Consider the following 20,233-nt stretch of genomic DNA (forward strand, 5'->3'; position numbering starts at 1 on the left):
TTTTGAACAAATGGCTCTGCCTTAAAAGAAAACATTTCTTGCTACTTTCACATGTCATGTTTGCATAGGTTTAGAGTGAGAGGGGAAAGATATAAAAGAGACCTAAGGGGCAACTTTTTCACGCAGACGGTAGTACGTGTATGGAATGAGCTGCCAGAGGATGTGGTGGAGGCTGGTACAATTGCAACATTTAAGAGGCACTTAGATGGGTATATGGAATAGGAAGGGTTTGGAGGGATATGGGTCGGGTGCTGGCAGGTGGGACTAGATTGGGTTGGGATATCTGGTCGGCATGGATGGGTTGGACCGAAGGGTCTGTTTCCGTGCTGTACATCTCTATAACTCTATGACTCTATGTTGAGAGTTCTGCAGTGATACAGAGAATAGAAGACTCTGATTATTAACTCTCAGGCACCTATATAAGGATGGAATTGCTGAAAGAGATTTTTAAATCAAAGGAAAAAGGAAAATATAGGTTTAAGGTGATAGCTGTCAACAAATAAATTCCTTAAATCCATGGGAACAATTAATAGGTGTTACCAGTGTGACTGTTAATATCACTGTCAGGAATTGTCTAAGAATCAGAACCAAGTGTCTGAAGCAACTCTCAAAACAAGTGGTTCCAACGATGAATATGATCAGTATAAACAACAAGAAAATATTGTGCTAGTAGCTGAAAATGTATGTTGGTCCGTGAGTATCTTAGTTGCTGATTCATTTAAATGTGCCATATAAGATAGTGGCTGTCCCACAACAAGTTTGGTGCATGGATTGGCGAAACTGTTTATTAACGATGGACAAAGCAGAATGAAAAACAGGTTCAAAGAATGTAAAAGCTCTACCTATTTTGATTTGGGAATGATAATTTATTTCTATCTGGATGATCTGGTGATGTTTATAAAAATATAGAGCTGATGTCTTAATATATTACTTGACCCAATTTGTTAACTGAGTGCTTTGTTTGGTAGGTTTACAATAAAAAACAGCTTGAGTTCTCTGCATTGCCTCTGACAGTGCTTGTCATTTTGTTAACAGTTAAATTAATCTAATGGATGATTTGGTGGTGAGTGACCAAGGAAAAGTTGAGCTTTCCATTGATGACAGCGTTAGTAATTTTGTTAATTTTGAGATTTGGAAATTCTGTCATGAGTCTATTTTGTACTTTAAAATAAAATGGAGTTATTTGCCTCTCTTTCATAGTTATGCCCATGCCTGTGCTGTCCACCAGTATCCACGAAAGCCTTTTGGGATGGTGGGGTGTCATGTGGGTTGGGGGTCCAGAAAAATATGAGTTCTTTTCCTCTCTTTTGCATTTACATCCACAGCCAAGTGACATTAGAGAGGGAGCACAGTGTGCCTTCTGCTATCCTTATACCTTTTCTCTGTAAGAGGCAGGGACTGGGGGTGCATTCTCTCCCTCTCAAAACCATTTTGATTTATCCCCACTTAAGTGTCCTGCTTTTTTTCATTTCTAGTTTTTGACTTTTGTTCTTGTTAAACAGCCCCTCCTTGACAGTGTTTTTTATTTGCTATTCAGAGATTCTGATTGGTTTAATACTAATAAAGAGCTGAGTTCTACCCCAGTGACATGTTAGAATTTGAACAATGAAAGGTGGAAACTGATGTCAGGGCTATACTATAGATTCACAATAAAACCTTTTGTAGTTTGCTGAAAGTCTTTAGCTGCCTAATTTGACGAATGAAAATCAGTGTATGAAACACTGAACTCTATCTAGCTGATTTAAAGGTCAGGAATTAACCTCTTGGCAATATCCTGGTGGATCTGGAGTGTCTGTCAGAAATGTCCACTGTAAATATTTCAATCTTTGGTGTTTAGCTTCTTTGATCATATTTGGAAAGATCTGAGCCAATGGAATAAATAATTATTTTTTGTATAAACCCAATGCAGCCTGAGTGCTTGCATTTCATGTGAATGCATAATTCATTACATATCCCAGAAACTGTAAATACTGTTTCATCCCCTGGGACCCGCTTTAAATATCTTTAAACACATTTCAGGCAACTCAATTAAATATTTATTACTCAGCATTTCCCAACCTCTTGAGCATTCCTGATTTTAATCATTCTACCACTGGTTGCCATCTCTTAAACTGCGAAGGGCCTAAACTGTGGAATCTCCTCCCTAAATCTGTTACCTCTCTCTCTCACTTTCCTGCTTTAAGCAACTCTTGACAACCTACACCTTTGACTAAGCATGGTCATCTAATATCTTCTTATGTAACCCATTATCTGCAACCATGTGTCACAAATCACCTTGGAAAGATTTGTAATGTTAAAAATACTAAATAAGTGCAAGTTGTTTTTGTTATAGTTGACTAGTTCAATTTAATATTCTGAGAAGCTTCTGAAACCTATTCTATGTCACAAATCATGTGAGAAAGAGTTTTTAGATCACACAACTCAACCAATTAAATTGACACAAAGAAAAACCTGATAGGAATGATTGGCATAGATGCAATCTAATTAATCTAATCTTCCTACACCAAAAGTCAGTATCATTTTAAAAAGCTTTTTGGGGTGGAATCTTAGGAAACAGAAGTGTTCTAATGAAGTGGATTCACACTAAAAATATACACTTAAATTATTTATTTATTTTAATATGCTGAGACTAATCTTATGAAGAACATGGCATCAGGAGTGTACTACAATTTACTTTTTAAAAAATGTATTAACATAGCTATAGTTTGAATAATGTGGGGATCTTGTGAGTAGCGTCTCCAAGGCAGAAGACCTACATTCAGGTCTAACTCCAGATCATGATATTCTAGAAATTCGCATTCATATGAGAACAAATTCAGTATCAGTCTACATTTCACCCAAAATGTAGCAGCGTCAGGCAGTAAGAGTGGGAAAAATGTTCCTACTCAGCTTTGCAATGAAAGAAAATTGGAGTTAATACCATTACTAACCATACCTCTAAAATACAATATACATGTAAAAATGCACATTGTCACAGCAAATCAGAACCGAACCCGTTACCCTACGTGTGATGCAGTGAATCAGGTCTACCTTTGGGCAGAAATCTGAGGCAAATAAAAAATGATTAACTTGTTTCACAATAAAGCCAATGGCACTTTAAATTATATTTTACAACTATTAGTACATTAGTATTAATGCATTTAAAAGCAATTCTACTGTCCAATATTCAAATGTAATTTAAAATAGATAGGTTATATATACTAAAAGGGGTGAAGGAAGTATTACATGGTCAGATTAAATGTTTGAATATTAATTGTTCAGCATCACTGGCTAAGCCCTCTGTGGTCTATCTAAAGGAACTTCCCACCTTAGATGTATGGTTGCAATTATTGCTAACTTTGTCAAATTTACTCTAGCCTGAAATTCCTCGCTTGCACAGTAAACTATTTTAGACTGGTGTTAGCTTTTACAATCTGGGAATGCAGTTATCAGGCACAATGCAGGTTACTTCTAGGGATAGAAGCCACAAAAGTAAAGGTTCAAAGCTAAAACTGCAGAATGGAAATATCTAACAAATTTAGATGCCTACTGGTGCCAAGAAGGTATCACTGCCAGCGACCCTGCCACTGACCTTGAGACATGACAATGAAAATCACAAAGTTGCTTCACGTGACTGGGAAGAAATGGAATACAACTAAGTAAAGTTTACTTGGCAAAGCCTTGGTCAGTATTTTGCAGTTTACATAAAGGAAACCAGATTGACTTCATACCCACATCCCATTCATACTTTCCAAATCTCCAAATGAACTATATATAAGCAACTGACATAACTTGGGCTGGGTTTTCTCATTTTTCAATGGGAAAAATGTTATTAATATTATTATTCAGAATTGGAGAAAACATGCTTGGGAACTCCAGTTTAATAATTTGAAGTGATTTACATGACTATGGTATTTTCAATTTGAAAAGAAAGTAATTTGCATCATGTACTTGGAGAACAAAACCACCTATCTGTTCTTGAGTTGTATTGATTAGCTGACCATTCATTTCAACTGTGAAAAATCAGATTTTTAGTTATTTCTCTTTTTCAATTGATGATACTATCTTCAGTTCCAAAGGCTCTTTTTGACAACTGAGCCATTATGAAAGCTTAACTTAGTTTCAAAAGCTTAAGCGGCATCTACTTTGGTGTGCAAGTTTGATTGACAGTTTTAAAGTATTATCTCTGTTTGGTACAGTTAGATGCCTGCTTGTTTTTACAACTAAGCAACAATTTGAGTGTTTTGTTTAATTTGTTCTACAGCATTTCAAGTATGGTGGTTGTTCTTTTGTAAAAACTCTATTAGACTGTTAACAACGTATTTTTTTTCATGTCCACGTCAAGGACTTTCTGTTGCTACTATACAGCACCTGATGTCTTTACATAGTGGATACTAGTTGACCAGCTATAGAGGATTCACTGGAGGAACAGAGAGGGCTTGGAGAGATGAGGAGAGTAGCGATGATTAGGGGGAGTAGCAGCAACACAGAAATCTAGACTGAGACTTAGTGAAGTAAAGCGAGCTTTCAATCAGCCACCTCAGCACTTGTATTCCTCCAACACTGTTTCAGGAATTAGGAAATCTGATTCCTGACCATCTAATCTCAATGAGTCAAAAATATGGGCAGTGAGCACAGGCAGAGATGACATGCTTAGATTTCCAAAATTGGGAAATGGCCTTAATCATGTTTTGCAAGACTAGTGATTAGGTACATGTGACTGCAATAAATTAAATCAAATCACTGATGAAGATAATAAATATGATTACATAACATGCACTCATGAACCAAGGCAAGATTGAACTAATTGATTAGATTAGATTAGACTTACAGTGTGGAAACAGGCCCTTCGGCCCAACAAGTCCACACCGACCTGCCGAAGCGCAACCCACCCATACCCCTACATTTACCCCTTACCTAACACTACGGGCAATTTAGCTTAGCCAATTCACCTGTCCCGCACATCTTTGGACTGTGGGAGGAAACCGGAGCACCCGGAGGAAACCCACGCAGACACGGGGAGAACGTGCAAACTCCACACAGTCAGTCGCCTGAGTCGGGAATTGAACCCGGATCTACAGGCGCTGTGAGGCAGCAGTGCTAACCACTGTGCCACCGTGCCGCCCATCTGTTTTGATTTCACACCTCAACTCTTTTGATGGATTTCAACATCAATTTTATATCTTTTCCTAGTCTTAACACTGAGTCTCACCAAGTTGTGAATGGTTAGTTGTAAGGAGCATTTGAAGAGAGAACAGCAAAAGGAGAGTAGCACTTTGGAAAATATCGTATCCATCTGGATGCAGTGATATTATGAGAAGCTAAATGTCCCATATAACACAATATTCTGCATTTCCTTATCATAAGCTCTGACAAAAAGTAACAATTGCACATTTTTAAAACAAAATACTCAATGTTCATTAAATAAAATGCATTTGTTTGAGCTAAATAGTTCACATAGAACCAGGAAAATATAACCAGATTTTCTATGGACCTTATTCTCAAATTCTAAGGTGCAAGGCAACATCACTGCTCTGTTTAACGTCCTCCTTGCCTTTTAAGAGATTTGAATACAGATTTCCTATTGAGTTAGTCATTAACAGCCCACCTTGCTCTGCCTAACTATTCTGCCACTGGAATTTCTTGTGATAGTTAATTCTCCTATTAGAATGAAGAGAAGAACCTTTGGGAGCAGGAAAAGAATAAGAAGAACCAAAAAGCTCCTGTTTTGCATAGATTAATCCCACTTGACCAATAATAACCCGTTCTTGCTTCTCTTACATATCTGACAGCTTGCATTTTGACTCATTTAGAGTCATAGAGCTGTACACCATAGAAACAGATTCTTCGGTCCAACTCATCCATGCTGACCAGATATCCTATATTAATCTAGTCCCATTTGCCAGTATTTGCCTCATATTCCTCTAAACCGTTCCTATTCATATATCCATCCAGATGCCTTTTAAATGTTGTAATTGTACCAGCCTCCACCACTTCTTCTGGCAACTCATTCCGTACATGCACCACTCTCTGGATGAAAAAGTCGCCCCTTAGGTCCCTTTTCAATCTTTCCCCTCTCACCCTAAACCTATGCCCTCTAGTTTTGGACTCCACTACCCTGGGGAAAAGACCTATTCATCCTATCCATTCCCCTCATGATGTTTATAACTGTCTATGAGGTAACCCCTCAGCCTCTGATGCTCTGTGGAAAATAGTCCCGTTCTATTCCGCCTCTTCCTATAGCTCAAACTTTTCAACCCTGGCAACATCCTTCTAATTCTTTTCTGAATCCTTGCAAGTTTCACAACATCCTTTGAAACAGTTTCAATAGTTGTCAGACATAGCTAAGTGATAGCACTCTCTCCTCAAAGTCTTGTGCGTTTGAGTTCCACGCCAAGGATTTCAAGAAAAATCTAGGCTAACACTCCAGTGGAGTACTGAGGGACTGCTACATTTCCAGAGATGTTTGTTTTCGAGTGACATTTTAAAGGCCTTGCCTGCCCTCTCGTGTGTAAAAGATCCTATGGCACTATTTTGAGGAAGCAAGCAATTTCTGCTGGCGTGTCTCCACCAAAATCAGAAAAACAGATTCTCTGGCTATGTATTTTATTGCTGTTTTCAGAGCCTTGCTGCATGTACATCGACTCTTGTGTCTCTTACAATATAACAAAAATTTACTTGTTGTCTTCCCTGAGCATTTATCACTTAAACCCTGACACTATTTTGAAAAAAAGGAGCAGGGGTGTTATCCTCAGTGTCTTGGTCAATGTTTCACCGTCAGTTATTATTAAAAAGCATGTTATCTAGCCATTAACACATTGTTGTTTGTGGGAATTTGTTGGCACAAATTTATTGCACTATTTCTTGCAAATTATCATGCCCCTGCAATTCAAAAGTACTTCCTTGGCTGTAATGTTCCTTGGGATGTCTTAAGATCATTAAGAGCATTATATAAATTCAAGTCTAGAAGTTTTTGTGGCACAGTGCAGCATTCCCTTTAACTTTATTTTTCATGTGAGCCTCCAAGGTCAGTTTGCAGCAGTGACTTCTGGAATTAGAAATGTGTGATCCACGTAGGCGGATGTGTGATCATCATGGAAACAGCAAATGCGATATGCACACAGCCATGCAGCTTAGAGGGAACATTGGCACAGTGGTAGTACTCCCATTACTGTGCTAGAAGACCCTGGTTCAAGTCCCACCCACTCCAGGGATCTGTTGTAACATGGGGTTAACCTATAATTTCAAGTCTTCCATTCCTGCTTTGCAGTTGAAAACATTTTACCTGGCTTTTTTAAATATTTTTAAACTTGTGTCTTATTAATCCTTCAGTCCTTGAGACTGAAAGGTCAGTTTTGCCACTTTCTATAGTATAATCCCAAAGATCTCAACTAAATCACTCAATCTTTAAAATATATTGTTTTAATGTCATCACCTTCAAAAATGCAATTCTGTAAGGACAAGATTATCTGTCCTCAGAAATTACCACAAAAATGTCTTTGGTATTTATTTCTGCAAACTGAAAAGGAATTAAAGTGCTCCCTCTAGAGGGCTTGAAGATAGCTCACTGCATCTCTTATCTTGTTAGGTTCCTGCTATTTTGTAGATGGCAATAAATAAAGAGGCCTATGTGGTGATAAAATGGAATGATTGCCTTTATTTCAGAACTATTGGGGGACTGACAAGTGTGTACAGCTGGGTGGAATTTAGTTATGTTTCAGTCCATGTTGCACTCGATTTTCCTGTTGTGCAGCGTTGGATAATTCCTGCAATTTGACAGGTACAGTCACAATCAGTCGAAGCAACATCCTATTCCAATCCCTGGGGTTGGCTACACTGTCAGTTGTCTGGCCCAAATAGATTTTCAGGATCTATGTTCTTGCAGTTCAAGGATTGGGTCACACTTTCTCCACTCAGTCTAAGAAATACATTTGCAGTAGATCAGTCAAAGTACTGTGGAGACATCAGTCTGGAAGTGGATCAATCTTTCCTGCTATCTGACAAAGGCAAGGATTGGTTATGATAAAAGTGGATTGAAGAGCACTTAATGGTGAGGTGTCCCCAGTGAGTAAGTAGGAAAGGTTAATAGCTTGGGAGTCTAAAGTAGATGTGTTGCTGAGTTGACATGATGCAGGCAATATTTGAGACCATAGCCTTGATGACAGGCGTGTGCAGTAGCAAAGTTGGAGTGAGTGTGAATTTGAGGTAACAGACACAATATTACACTTACTCTTGGCAAGTGCAGAATGACACTAATCTGCAACTGTACTACTGAACATCCTGCTTCACCTGGGTCACAACACTTACCTAGTTGAAATTTGCCTCCAGTTTGGCTTGATTTGGAGTTAAGGTTTTATATGGCAACCCACAGGTAAAAGGACAAATCTCCTCTCCAGGCTCATCCACCAAAACCTCTGAATTTTTGTCTGTGAAACAGAGAGAAGGCTTTCCTTTCCTCTGGATCTCGTGTCCTCCATAGTAACCAACAGACACCACAATGTCAGAGCCAGTTTCTGATTTGTAGTTCCTGAATGATGTGTTGCTGAGCTTTAAATATGGAACCCACAGCAAGAATGGTAGGAGGTCCTGGCAGTGGTGAATGCTTCCCTTCTCTGTGTAATTCTAGGAGAAGTACACTCAAGAGCCTAGTTTCATGATTAATTAACTGTCTGACCTGCACATATAACTGATTTAACTGATCCATTTAGGTTTTTGTCCATGATAACTCGCAGATGGGGGATTCAGTGCTAGTAATGCCATTCAATATTAAGAGACATTCTCTTTTCTGGCCCATGGTTATTACCTCACATTTTGAGTTGCAAAGAAATGTCTGAATATTATCCAAGTTCTGTTTCATGTAGGCAATTGCTCAATGGTGATCAGGCAGTCTACAGATGGTGAATTATGCAATTGCAATCTTTCAATTTTGGTCTTTTGCAAGCTTTCTCCTGGTTTACTTATGTTCAGCTGCATTACTACAGTAAGTGGCAAACAGCCCTTTCCCATGAGGTAATAGTTTGCCTAACTGAAATAATTTTTACATCAGGATATGACAACATGCCAATGTTTATGTGAACAAGGCACAAGGAGAATGTATGTCCCATGACTGTGCAGGAAACACAGCTTTAATATACATTTATTGAATCATCAAGATTTTCTCACCACCCCTTTTCCCAAGTGTGGATTAATTCTTTCACTCTGAGACTCCTTGTATTTTGAAATCATTCCAGAAAATGAGGCAATTAGTTTATTCAAACATAAGGTTAATTATTTCATCTTTTCTTCCAGCTGTTGGCGTGCAGATTAATCTCTCATTAATGCGACAGAAATTCTGGATGGCTACACAGCAGGTAAAGTCTGAAATTTTAGCTGATAAGAGATTTCCCAGGTTATTTTCTATGAATTGTATTTTACTTAGGTTCTTCTCTGCCCTCAATGCTATCCTAAGTTCATTTTAATCTGAATCCATATAGTTGTCAGAGACAGGACATTGTCATTTAATTTTGGCTCAGAAACCACTTTCGTTGCCTATTGATGCACCAAGTTTCTTTGGAATTCCTTGTTAAACTGTGAGAAAATAAGAAAACATCTGAGAATTCCTGTTAATTTTTATTAACGGTCATAAATAAATTTATGGAAGCAGCATGCTTGATGGGTGAATAGATTTTTCTCATTTTGTACTTTGCAATGTCAGATCTTTGTAGAACAACAAATTAACCACACAGTGAAACAATACAGCAAATAATTCTGAGAGCCTTTATTGGGCTTTTATTCCGAATATTCACTGCATTCAGACCATGAGAACCCATCAAACAAAGCAAAAGGAAGAAGTATTTATTCAAAACTTTATCTAATTCTATGAAATCTATTCTTTTTAACAGACTTGCATATATTTGTTAGACAAATTATTTGAGTTGAAGTTATGTGACAGGGAGTGGGTTATTCAATGTATGACATGATGATCATGCATCTTTGTAATTATAGTGTTTGTTTTAAAACATTTCACATTACAATTGTGCATTTTTACACCAAAAATTTGAAACTATCCCATGACGTATTAGTATATGTTATTATATTATATACTGGCACCTAACACTATGCTAATTGTATACATTAATATGGAATTTCTTAAAATACTTAAACTTGTTTTGCTCACCATGCTTAAAATATCTGTCTGATAGAGGATAATATAATCAAGTTTGCCAATGACAAAAAGATTAGTGGAATACTAATTAATGGAGATGGAGCATAAAATTGCAAATGGACATTGATGAATTAATTGAGTGAGCATAACTGCAGCAAAATATAAGTGTGAGATCATCCATTTTGGCAAACATAAGAATCTGTCTGAATATTTTTTTAAATGGTAAGAAGTGATGAACAGTGAAGGTCCAAAAAGACTCAGGATTTCAAGTAAACAGATCACAAAAATATGTTCATCAGGAATGAAAACAATACAAAAAAGAGCAGTGAAATGTTAATTTTTATTCCTTTAAGGCTATCTAGATAGAGGAAAAAGTTTTGTTGCAGCAATACAAAGCCTTTGTTCGACCACTGTAAGAATTGTGTACAATTCTGAGCACTAGAATATAACCAAAGCTCACTCAGAGCCGAGACTATATAAACAAATCTTGCTTTTTTGGAATATGAAGATTGAGTAGTGTTTTAATTGAAGCTTTTAAGATTTTGAAAATAATTGATATAGTATGTAAAGAAAACCGCTTATGACCCCTGGTGGGGCGCCTAGGACCAGGGAACATAACCCTAAAATCAGAGGCAAGTCATTTGAGTGAAGTTTAGCATTGTTTAACACAAAGTTTCACCTTATCTCCCACAAAAAAGTGGTTAAATAATTACTACATTTGATACTAAATTACTCATTTTAAGTTTGAGATTGATAATTTTTTTAACAAGCAAGTTCGTTCAAGAATATGAAGCCAAGGTGAGTGCACTGGGAGTTAAGATACTGCTCACCCATAAACTCACTGAATGGAGGATCTGTCTTGAAGGCTGACAAACATAGTCCTATAATTCTTTGCTCACAAAACTTAACACAATGTAATATAATTACTTGCTCTGTTTTTTTAAGATGTGTTAACTATATTTTAAACAGAGTAAATAAGGAAGAATTTAAAATGAATTTGCTTAATATTTGTTCATTTGTAACTCAAATAAAACCTTCAATGTTTAAATCCCTGAAATTTACATAAATCACAGAAGTAACCCAATTAAATTCCTGTTTTGTAAGACTTTTTTCCAGCAATTATAAGACTATCTCACTAGAGGAAAGCTATGTTGTTAAAGAAAGGTAATAGAGGTCTCCTTTAAGGCATGCAGCACATTAGCTTTTGAAAAGCACTTGTTTCCATGGGAACAGGTCCTTGTAATTTGATACCGTTTTGTGCATGAGTTAATAAGGTTGATCCTGTGATGTGCAGTAATGGCTACAGCACTGCAGAGTGGGAGTTTCTCTCCCCAGGCATAAAAGCAAAAACCCTGACTGAAATATACATGGCATTGACAACTTACTTTGGACCACATCAGTCCTATCACCTATGTTATTTAAATTACAGAACCAACTACAAGAAAAGCAGCAATATCCAAATTACATCTTCTTCTCCAGGTCTTACAAGATGAGGAAAAAAGTATGAATAATCAAAATAACACCCTTCTTTTGAGACACAATTGTCTCAGTAATCTTTTCTCACATCGTAAATCTTATATATTCACAAGCCTAGGAAATTGTAAGAGCCCATTTTTTGGATCTTGTAGCCTGAGTTAGTCCCAATATTCAGACCTCATAATGAAATCTGAGATGCCACAGCCATCAGTGCAGCCTGAATTCAAGCAGTAGCATGCTGTGAAGGTCACAGTTGAAGAACTATTCCCTAGTTACTCCTATGTTGCGGTACAGACTCTGTCCCTCTGAATGCTGAAAGTCAGCTAACTAGCAGACGGACATAAGGAAATGGGATTCCCTCTCAGCTTGAATACTGAAAGTCAATATTTGACAAAAGGATTCAAAACTACAGAATCTTAAACAATTTTCAAATCTTAGGGTCATGAAACCAGCTGTTCAAGTACTAACATAAATACCTCCACCGCAAGAGCCATTGTGTTCAACTAGCCAACTATTCAACTTAATGAACATAGAACACAGAACATAGAAAAGTACAGCACAGAACAGGCCCTTTGGCCCACGATGTTGTGCCAAGAATTAATCCTAATCTAAAATAAAATAACCTAACCTACACACCCCTCAACTCACAGCTATCCATGTGTATGTCCAGCAGTTGCTTAAATATCCCTAATGACTCTGCTTCCACCACCACCACTGGCAACGCATTCTATGCATTCACAATTCTCTGTGAAAAGAACCTACATCTGATGTCTCCTCTATACCTTCCTCCAATTATCTTAAAACTATGACCCCTCATACCAGTCAGTCCTACCCTGGGGAAAAGTCTTTGGCTATTGACTGTATCTATGCCTCTCGCTACCTTTTATACCTCGATCAGGTCACTTCTCTTCCTCTTCTCTCCAGAGAGAAAAGTCAGAGCTTAGTCAACCTCTCTTCATAAGACAAGCTCTCCAATCCCAGCAGCTTCCTGGTAAACCATCTCTGCACTTTCTCCAAAGCCTCTGTATCTTTCCTATAGTAGGGCGACCAGAACTGGACACAATATGCCAAGTGTGGTCTCACCAGGGATTTGTAGAGCTGTGGCAAAACCTCGCAGCTCTTAAACTTGATCCCCCTGTTAATGAAAGCCAAAACATCATATGCTTTCTTAATAGCCCTAGCCACTTGGGTGGCAACTTTGAGGGAACTACTTACTTGAACACCAAGATCCCTCTGTTCCTCCACACTGCCAAAAATCCTGTCTTTAATCCTTTAGATTAGATTAGATTACTTACAGTGTGGAAACAGGCCCTTCATCCCAACAAGTCCACACCGACCAGCCGAAGCGCAACCCACCCATACCCCTACATTTACCCCTTATCTAACACTACGGGCATTTTAGCATAGCCAATTCACCTGGCCCACACATCTTTGGACTGTGGGAGGAAACCGGAGCACCCGGAGGAAACCCACGCAGACACGGGGAGAACATGCAAACTCCACACAGTCAGTCGCCTGAGGCGGGAATTGAACCCGGATCTCTGGCGCTGTGAGGCAGCACTGCTAACCACTGTGCCGCCGTGCCGCTCACCAATATTTAGCATTCAAGTTTGACCTTCCAAAATGCATAACTTTGCATTTATCCAGGTTGAACTCCATCTGCCATTTCTCAGCCCAGCTCTGCATTCTGTCTGTGTCAAAGCTGCAGCCTGCAATAGCCCTCGATACTATCAATGGCACCTCCAACCTTTGTGTCATCTGCAAATTTACTAACCCACCCATCGACCACCTCATCCAAGTCATTAATAAAAACTACAAAGAGCAGAGGCCCAAGATCAGAGCCCTGCAGGACCCCACTCAACACTGACCTCGAGGCAGAATACTTTCCATCTACTACCACTCTCTGCCTTCTGTCAGCCAACTAATTCTGAATCCAGATAGCCAAATCTCCCTGTATCTCATACTGCCTACCATTGGGAACCTTATCAAATACCTTGCTGAAGTCCATATACACCACATCCACTGCTCGACCGTTATCAACCTGTCTTGTCACCTCCTCAAAGAACTCAATAAAATTAGATAGGCATGACCTGCCCCTTACAAAGCCATGCTGACTGCCTTTAATCACAGTTGTGGTTCTGTTCGCTGAGCTGAGAACTTGTGTTGCAGACGTTCTAGAAGCGGCAGATACAAACCACTACAAATGCCGGAGGAAACATCACAGAAGCATTTCACAGGAGGCTCCCAAGCACTGAGGATGTCACCTAGACAAGGGATGAAACGTCTACAACAAAAATTCCCAGCTTGGCGAACAGAACCACAACAACAAGCACCCGAGCTACAAATCTTTTCACAAACTTTGCCTTTAATCATGCCAAGATTTTCTAATTAGTCATAAATCCTATCCCTCAGAATTATTTCCAAACCTTGATGACCACAGACATAAGGCTGATTGGTCTGTAATTGCCAGGGATTTCCCTATTATCTTTCTTGAAAAGAGGAACAACATTCGCCTCCTTCCAATCCTCCAGTTGGACTCCTGTGGAGAGTGAGGAAGCAAAGATCTCCGCCAGTGGCTTAGCAACCTCCTTTCTCATTTCCTGGTGCAGCCTAGGATAAGTCTGGTCTGGCCGTGGGGACTTATCAATTTTATAAATTTGCCAAAATTTCAAATACATCAACTTCATCAATCTTGATCTGTTCAAGCCTGTTTCCCAGCTCCTCAAAGTTCTCATTCACAACCAGGTCCCTTTCCTTAATGAAAACCAAAGCAAAAAACTCATTTAGGGCTTCCCCTTTCTGCTCAGAATCCTCACACAAGTTCGCTACTCTAGCCCTGATGGCCTTACCTTCTCCCTGATCATTCTCTTATTCCTCACGTATGAGTAAAATGCCTTTGGATTCTCACTAATTCTTCCTGCCAAGCCTTTCTCGTGTCCCCTCCTGGCTCTCCTCAGTCCATTTCTGAACTCCTTTTTAGCAAGCCTGTAATCCTCTAAAGCTGTGCTAGACCTTTGTTTCCCCCACCTTGCGTAAGCTGCCTTCTTCCTTTTGAACAATTCAGAGACTGATCTGTACATTTGTTTTTATTAAACTTTTATTTTTTTGAACTTATCACTTAATTCTATTCTGGGTCTATGTTAACCCAGAATTACTAATAATTATCAGGTTTAGAAATTAATAAACTGTCTCTTTGTTAACCAATGGAACCTTCATTAAAATGGTTCATTTTAAAATATAATTCAGTTGGATTTGGGGAGAAAAGTATCCACAATTAACTTTTTTTTACCACTAACCAAGAATGAGGTGAATAAGGATAGGAAGCCAGTTCATCCCTCCTCACCTGGGAGTTTAACAATTTGGGGAAATGTAACAAATTGTGGAAACTAACCTGAGATCCCTGCATGAGTGCAATAAGTACCACCCACCATGGTGATGTAGTACGGACTTGTGACCTGAATGACCTAGGATCTCAAACAAACAAGTGTTACAACTAGACCCTGAGCAAAGTTCTCGAAGTTATTACAGTTCAGGATGGGATACCCAAATTGCCAAAGAATCACAAATGAACTGGCTACCCTTCTTTATCCTCTCATCCTCTCAATTGATTGCGACAAGGTTAATTTTCCAAGAATTGGCTGCCTAATGGATATATTTCTCCCAGACACAATGAATTTGATTGAAGGGCGTAACTTTAACTGGCTTACTTGATTTAATAAAAGAGTGAATTTATTTAAAGGTACGAAGAAGTAATAATGCAAAACCTATAAACACAAATTAGAAAGAAGTGAGTCCAAAAAAATGACGAAAGTTACAAGATATAAACATGTAAGGGTTCAGAAAAGATTTACAAGGATGTTGCCAGGGCTGGAGGATTTGAGCTATAGGGAGAGCTGAACAGGCTGGGGCTGTTTTCTCTGGAGTGTCAGAGGCTGAGGGGTGACCTTATTGAGGTTTATAAAATCATGAAGGGCATAGATAGGGTAAATAGACAAGGTCTTTTCCCTGGGGTGGGAGAGTCCAGAACCAGACAGCGTAGGTTTAGGGTGGGGTGGGAAAGATATAGCAGGGTTCTAAGGAGCAACCTTTTCATGCAGTGGGGGTTGTGTGGTTATGGAATGAGCTGCCAGAGGAAGTGATGGAGGCTGGTACAATTGCAGCATTTAAAAGGCATCTGGATAGGTATATGAATAGGAAGGGCTTAGAGGGATAAGGGCCAAAAGCTGGCAAATGGGAGCTACATTAGGTTGGGTTATGTGGTCAGCATGGATGAGTTGGACCAAAGGGTCTGTTTCTATGCTGTACATCTCTATGACTCTTTATGGACCAGTCTCTATGGGTGGTGTGTGAGGAGTAGATAGTACAATATTGATAATTTGGGAATCTTGCCTTTGCAGATTAGTTAAGATTCTTTTGTCAAAGAACAAAATTCAAAGAAAATTACAGCACAGAAATGGGCCCTTTGGCCGTCCTTCACCTTCCTTGTCAGCCGACTATGGAGAATCTTATCAAACGCCTTATTAAAGTTTCTATATATAACATCTACAGCTCTTCCCTCATCAGTCAACTTTGTCACTTCCTCAAAGAATTCTATTAAGTTGGCAAGACATGAGCTTTCCTGCACAAAAACATGTTGCCTATCACTGATAAGCCCATTTCCTTCCAAATGAGAATAGATCCTGACCACAGTATCTTCTCTAGCAGCTTCCCTCCTACTGATGTCAGGCTTACTGGTCTATAATTACCTGGATTATCCCTGTTACCCTTCTTAAACAAGAGGACAACGTTAGCAATTTTCCAGTCCTCCAGGACCTCACCTGAGTTGAAGGATGCTGCAAAGATATCTGTTAAGGCCCCAGCTATTTCCTCTATCGCTCCCTCAGTAACCTGGGATAGATCCCGTCTGGACCTGGGGACTTGTCCATCTTAATGCCTTTTAGAATACCCAACACTTCCTCCCTCCTTATAACAACTTGACCTAGAGTAATCAAACATCTGTCCCTAACATCAACATCCAGCATGTCCCTCTCCTCAGTGAATACTGATTCAAAGCACTCATTAAGAATCGCATCCATTTTCTCTGACTCCACGCATAACTTTCCTCCTTTTTCCTTGTGGACCAACCCTTTCTCTCGTTACCCTCTTGTTCCTTAAATAGGAATACAAACTTTGGGATTTTCCTTAACCATGTTTGCTAAAGATATCTCATGACCCCTTTTAGTCCTTTTAATTCCTCATTTCAGATTGGTCCTCCATTCCCGATATTCTTCCAAACCTTTGTCTATGTTCAGTTGCCTAGACCTTATGTAGGCTTCATTTTTCCTCTTAGCTAGTCAGCCATGGTTCCCTAATCTTGCCATTTCTATCCCTCATTTTCACAAATCCTTTGCTTTGACTGGCTTACTGGTTAATTGACGTCTAGCACTGAGCTAAGGAGAGTACTTTACCTGCAAAACAAGAGTAACTAGTGGGTGGTTCTTTGACTGTGACCTTCACATCACAGTAGTGCTCAAACCCAGGCATATACACATGAATACTTCAGCCCTCTGGCACACATGAGCATCTCAGCCCACTGGCACATACAAACCAGAATTAAATTGGCTTTTAACCTCTGTTCTTTTGTCGTCTTGAAAGGAAAAGACATGAAACATCCACCCAGAATGTTATCTTTTCTCCCATCATGCTTACAGACGGAGGTAACTCCCAAGAGTTGACAACTCAGTTAATAGCCTATTTCACTTTTTAAGACCATCCTTTTTAAGCTTCATCGACAGCTCATCAGATGTGACATTCCAGAGCTTCTCACTCAGACAGCTATTGGGTTTACATCTGCAAGCAACATTTCTAAAGAAAATTCAATACATCCATAGGTGATCCATAGTTATGGTTCTTCACCATGGCATTAAGATCTAATATCCAAGTCCATAAGATGATAAGACTTGGAGCAGAAATTAGTCCATTCAGCCCATCAAGTCTGTTCATCCATTCACTTATGTTTCTCATCCCCATTCTCCCTGTAACTCTTGATTTCCTTGACAATCAAGAACTTATCTGTCTCCGTCTTAATTAGACTCAATGACCTGGCCTCCACACCTTCTGCGGCAGTGAATTCCATAGATTCACCACTTTCTGGCTGAAGAAATTTCTACTTAACTCCATTCTAAAAGGTTTTCCCTTACTCTAAAGCTGTACCCTTGGGACCTAGTATCCCCTACCAATGGAAACATCTTCCCAACATTCACTCTGTCCGGGTCTCGGTCTAAGAAAGTCCTCCTTGTAGTCTCTGTATTAATGTCTATCATATAAATGCAACCTGTAGCTAGTTGCTAATATACAATAAACTACTTCCTCAACATAAGATCCTCTTCTAGTTAGACCATCAAGTTCTTTTTTCTCTATTGTGTTAGATCAAGAAAGACCTGTACACCATAGACTTAAAGCAAATACTGGCAGTGAATTGTAGACACAGTTCAGTTGCATATACAACATGATAATCAACAGGGTGGGTTTCATTTAGTTGCTTCATTCAACAAATGTTAATGTATTTTATATGATAAAATCTATTGAAGTCTGATGGAATACCTTGGTTTGTGCTAACATTTTTTTTGATCTTCAGTGATTTGTAATGTGTGCATGTTTGGGTCTGATCATGTATGCCAGTATAATAGAATATGCAGATTTATATTGAAGTGTACAAATATATTTGCCCTGATGCTTACAACTGATTGAGCTAATGTTTCTTCTTCTTTGTTGCTGCCATGCACTATTCCATGTACAGTCTAATGATACAGATGTAAGTAAACTGCTTTGTTGAAAAGTATATATGAGGATCAGACCTAAAGTTAGAAACAGTTGTTGCCCACATACCAAAGAGAAACATAACACCATCCTGAATTGGAACATTATTCCCATTCCTTCATTGTCATTGGGTCAAAAACTTATCTTGAACTCCCTCTGAACACCACTATGGATACCTACACCAGATAGACTACAGCTGTTCAAATGTGGCTCACCATCACCTTCACATCATTAGGGGTAGGCAATAAATATTAGTCTAACCAGTAATACTCATATCCTGAAAGAATCTTTTTAAAAAATTTGTATTTCCTGTGTTCCTGACCTGTACGGAATCTGGCTCGAGTCTAAAATCCAGGTAATTATGATGAGAGATGACTTATTCTAAAATCCAGAAAATATAATGGAGAAAGTGAAATTAAAAACATGATTTATAGCATATTTTGACAGCCAGCAGATCACACAAGAATGTTTATTTTGGCAGCGAAGAATCTTGTGTATCTAATTGAGCAGGGAAAGACCATGCTCATTTTTATACATTGGCCATTTTTCTCATGACGTCAATCAGAAATTTTGATATAATTTACACCTTGTTTATAACAAAAGGGAGAAACGTTTGCTAAACAGATGTCCTGAAAAGAGTGGTGTTTTAATATTAATTTAATATGATGTTTCTGTGTATTACGCATTTCACTTCATCTCATTTTCCAGTGCAGCAACATAGAAGGTACATGCCCCATCAGCTGTGAAGATGATGTAAGTATCCAATAATCTTTTAAATTGGAAGAAAATAACTCTTTAAATGATTTACAGAAAAACTACCAAAAACATTCCACATAATTCAAAACTTTTAATCTGTTATGCAGGCTCTGGATTGTTTCTTAATAGATAACAATGGGTTCATTCTGATCTCCAAGAAAGAGGAAGAGGTAAGTGTTCTTTTCAGATGGAGGGGTGGTTTTGAATTGAATACTGTAAGAGGTACACAGTGCAATAGGATTGCAGCCATTTTAACATGGGGTCACGATCTGCAGCATAACTGAATAGTATGAAAGTGGAACACACCATTTTTATCACAGAATACTGGTTAGGTGTTAGTTGGATCATAATGTAGAATCCTGGGCTCATAATATAGAAAGAATGGCAAGTCTTTGGCAAGGGTATGCAGCTGGTTCACCAACTTAATAACAGTGATAGGTAAAAAAATCTTGTAATGAATGTTTAAGTAGATGAGAATAAACAAGCAGAAGGTGCGAGATGCTCCAATGTGCTTTTATAAAGGATAGTATAGTGCCAATGTGACTGGTCTGGTAATCTACAGCCCCAGGCACATAGGTTCAAATTCTACCTAGATCGATGGTAAAAGTTAAATTCAATGAAATTTAAATCTGATAAAATTTGGAATTAAAAAAGTGGCAAATAGCAAAAAGGTAACTATTATTGTAAGAATACATTGGCTTCACTAATACCCTTTAGAAAAAGGAACTCTGCCATCCTCATCTGATCTGATGAACATGTGATGTCCCATAGAAATGTGGTCCTCCAAAATGGCACAGAGAACTGAGTAGTTCAAGGACAATTGGGGATCAGCAATAAGTAAATACTTTGACAACGATTGCAATGTGAAAGTTCTCGTAATGACTCAGGAGCAGCATGAACAAGGTTCATACTCCTAATTGTGACAAATTGCAGTGTTGTTAAGGCTGGATTTTTGCTATCGGTGTGTATAGCTAAAGCTGGGAATTTTCCTGATCTGGCAGACACATCCCAGTTTGAACGGTTCAGAATCATGCTATTTTCACTTTGAGTTTGAGCTGGAGTCAGGAGTGTTGACCTTGA

General features: G+C 38.7%; 1 protein-coding gene across 1 annotated transcript in view; it reads left to right on the top strand.

Annotated features, from left to right (window-relative positions):
* Positions 1–20,233, top strand: part of LOC132825070 (voltage-dependent calcium channel subunit alpha-2/delta-4-like) — a 477,734-nt gene that overhangs the window by 371,322 nt on the left and 86,179 nt on the right. Inside the window, exons 27-29 of the mRNA XM_060840078.1 lie at positions 9,268–9,329; positions 19,106–19,150; positions 19,261–19,323. Of these exons, the coding sequence (XP_060696061.1) occupies positions 9,268–9,329; positions 19,106–19,150; positions 19,261–19,323 (170 nt within the window). The remainder of the gene's footprint in view (positions 1–9,267; positions 9,330–19,105; positions 19,151–19,260; positions 19,324–20,233) is intronic.

This window comes from Hemiscyllium ocellatum, chromosome 19, assembly GCF_020745735.1.
Source record: "Hemiscyllium ocellatum isolate sHemOce1 chromosome 19, sHemOce1.pat.X.cur, whole genome shotgun sequence".
Taxonomy (NCBI): domain Eukaryota; kingdom Metazoa; phylum Chordata; class Chondrichthyes; order Orectolobiformes; family Hemiscylliidae; genus Hemiscyllium; species Hemiscyllium ocellatum.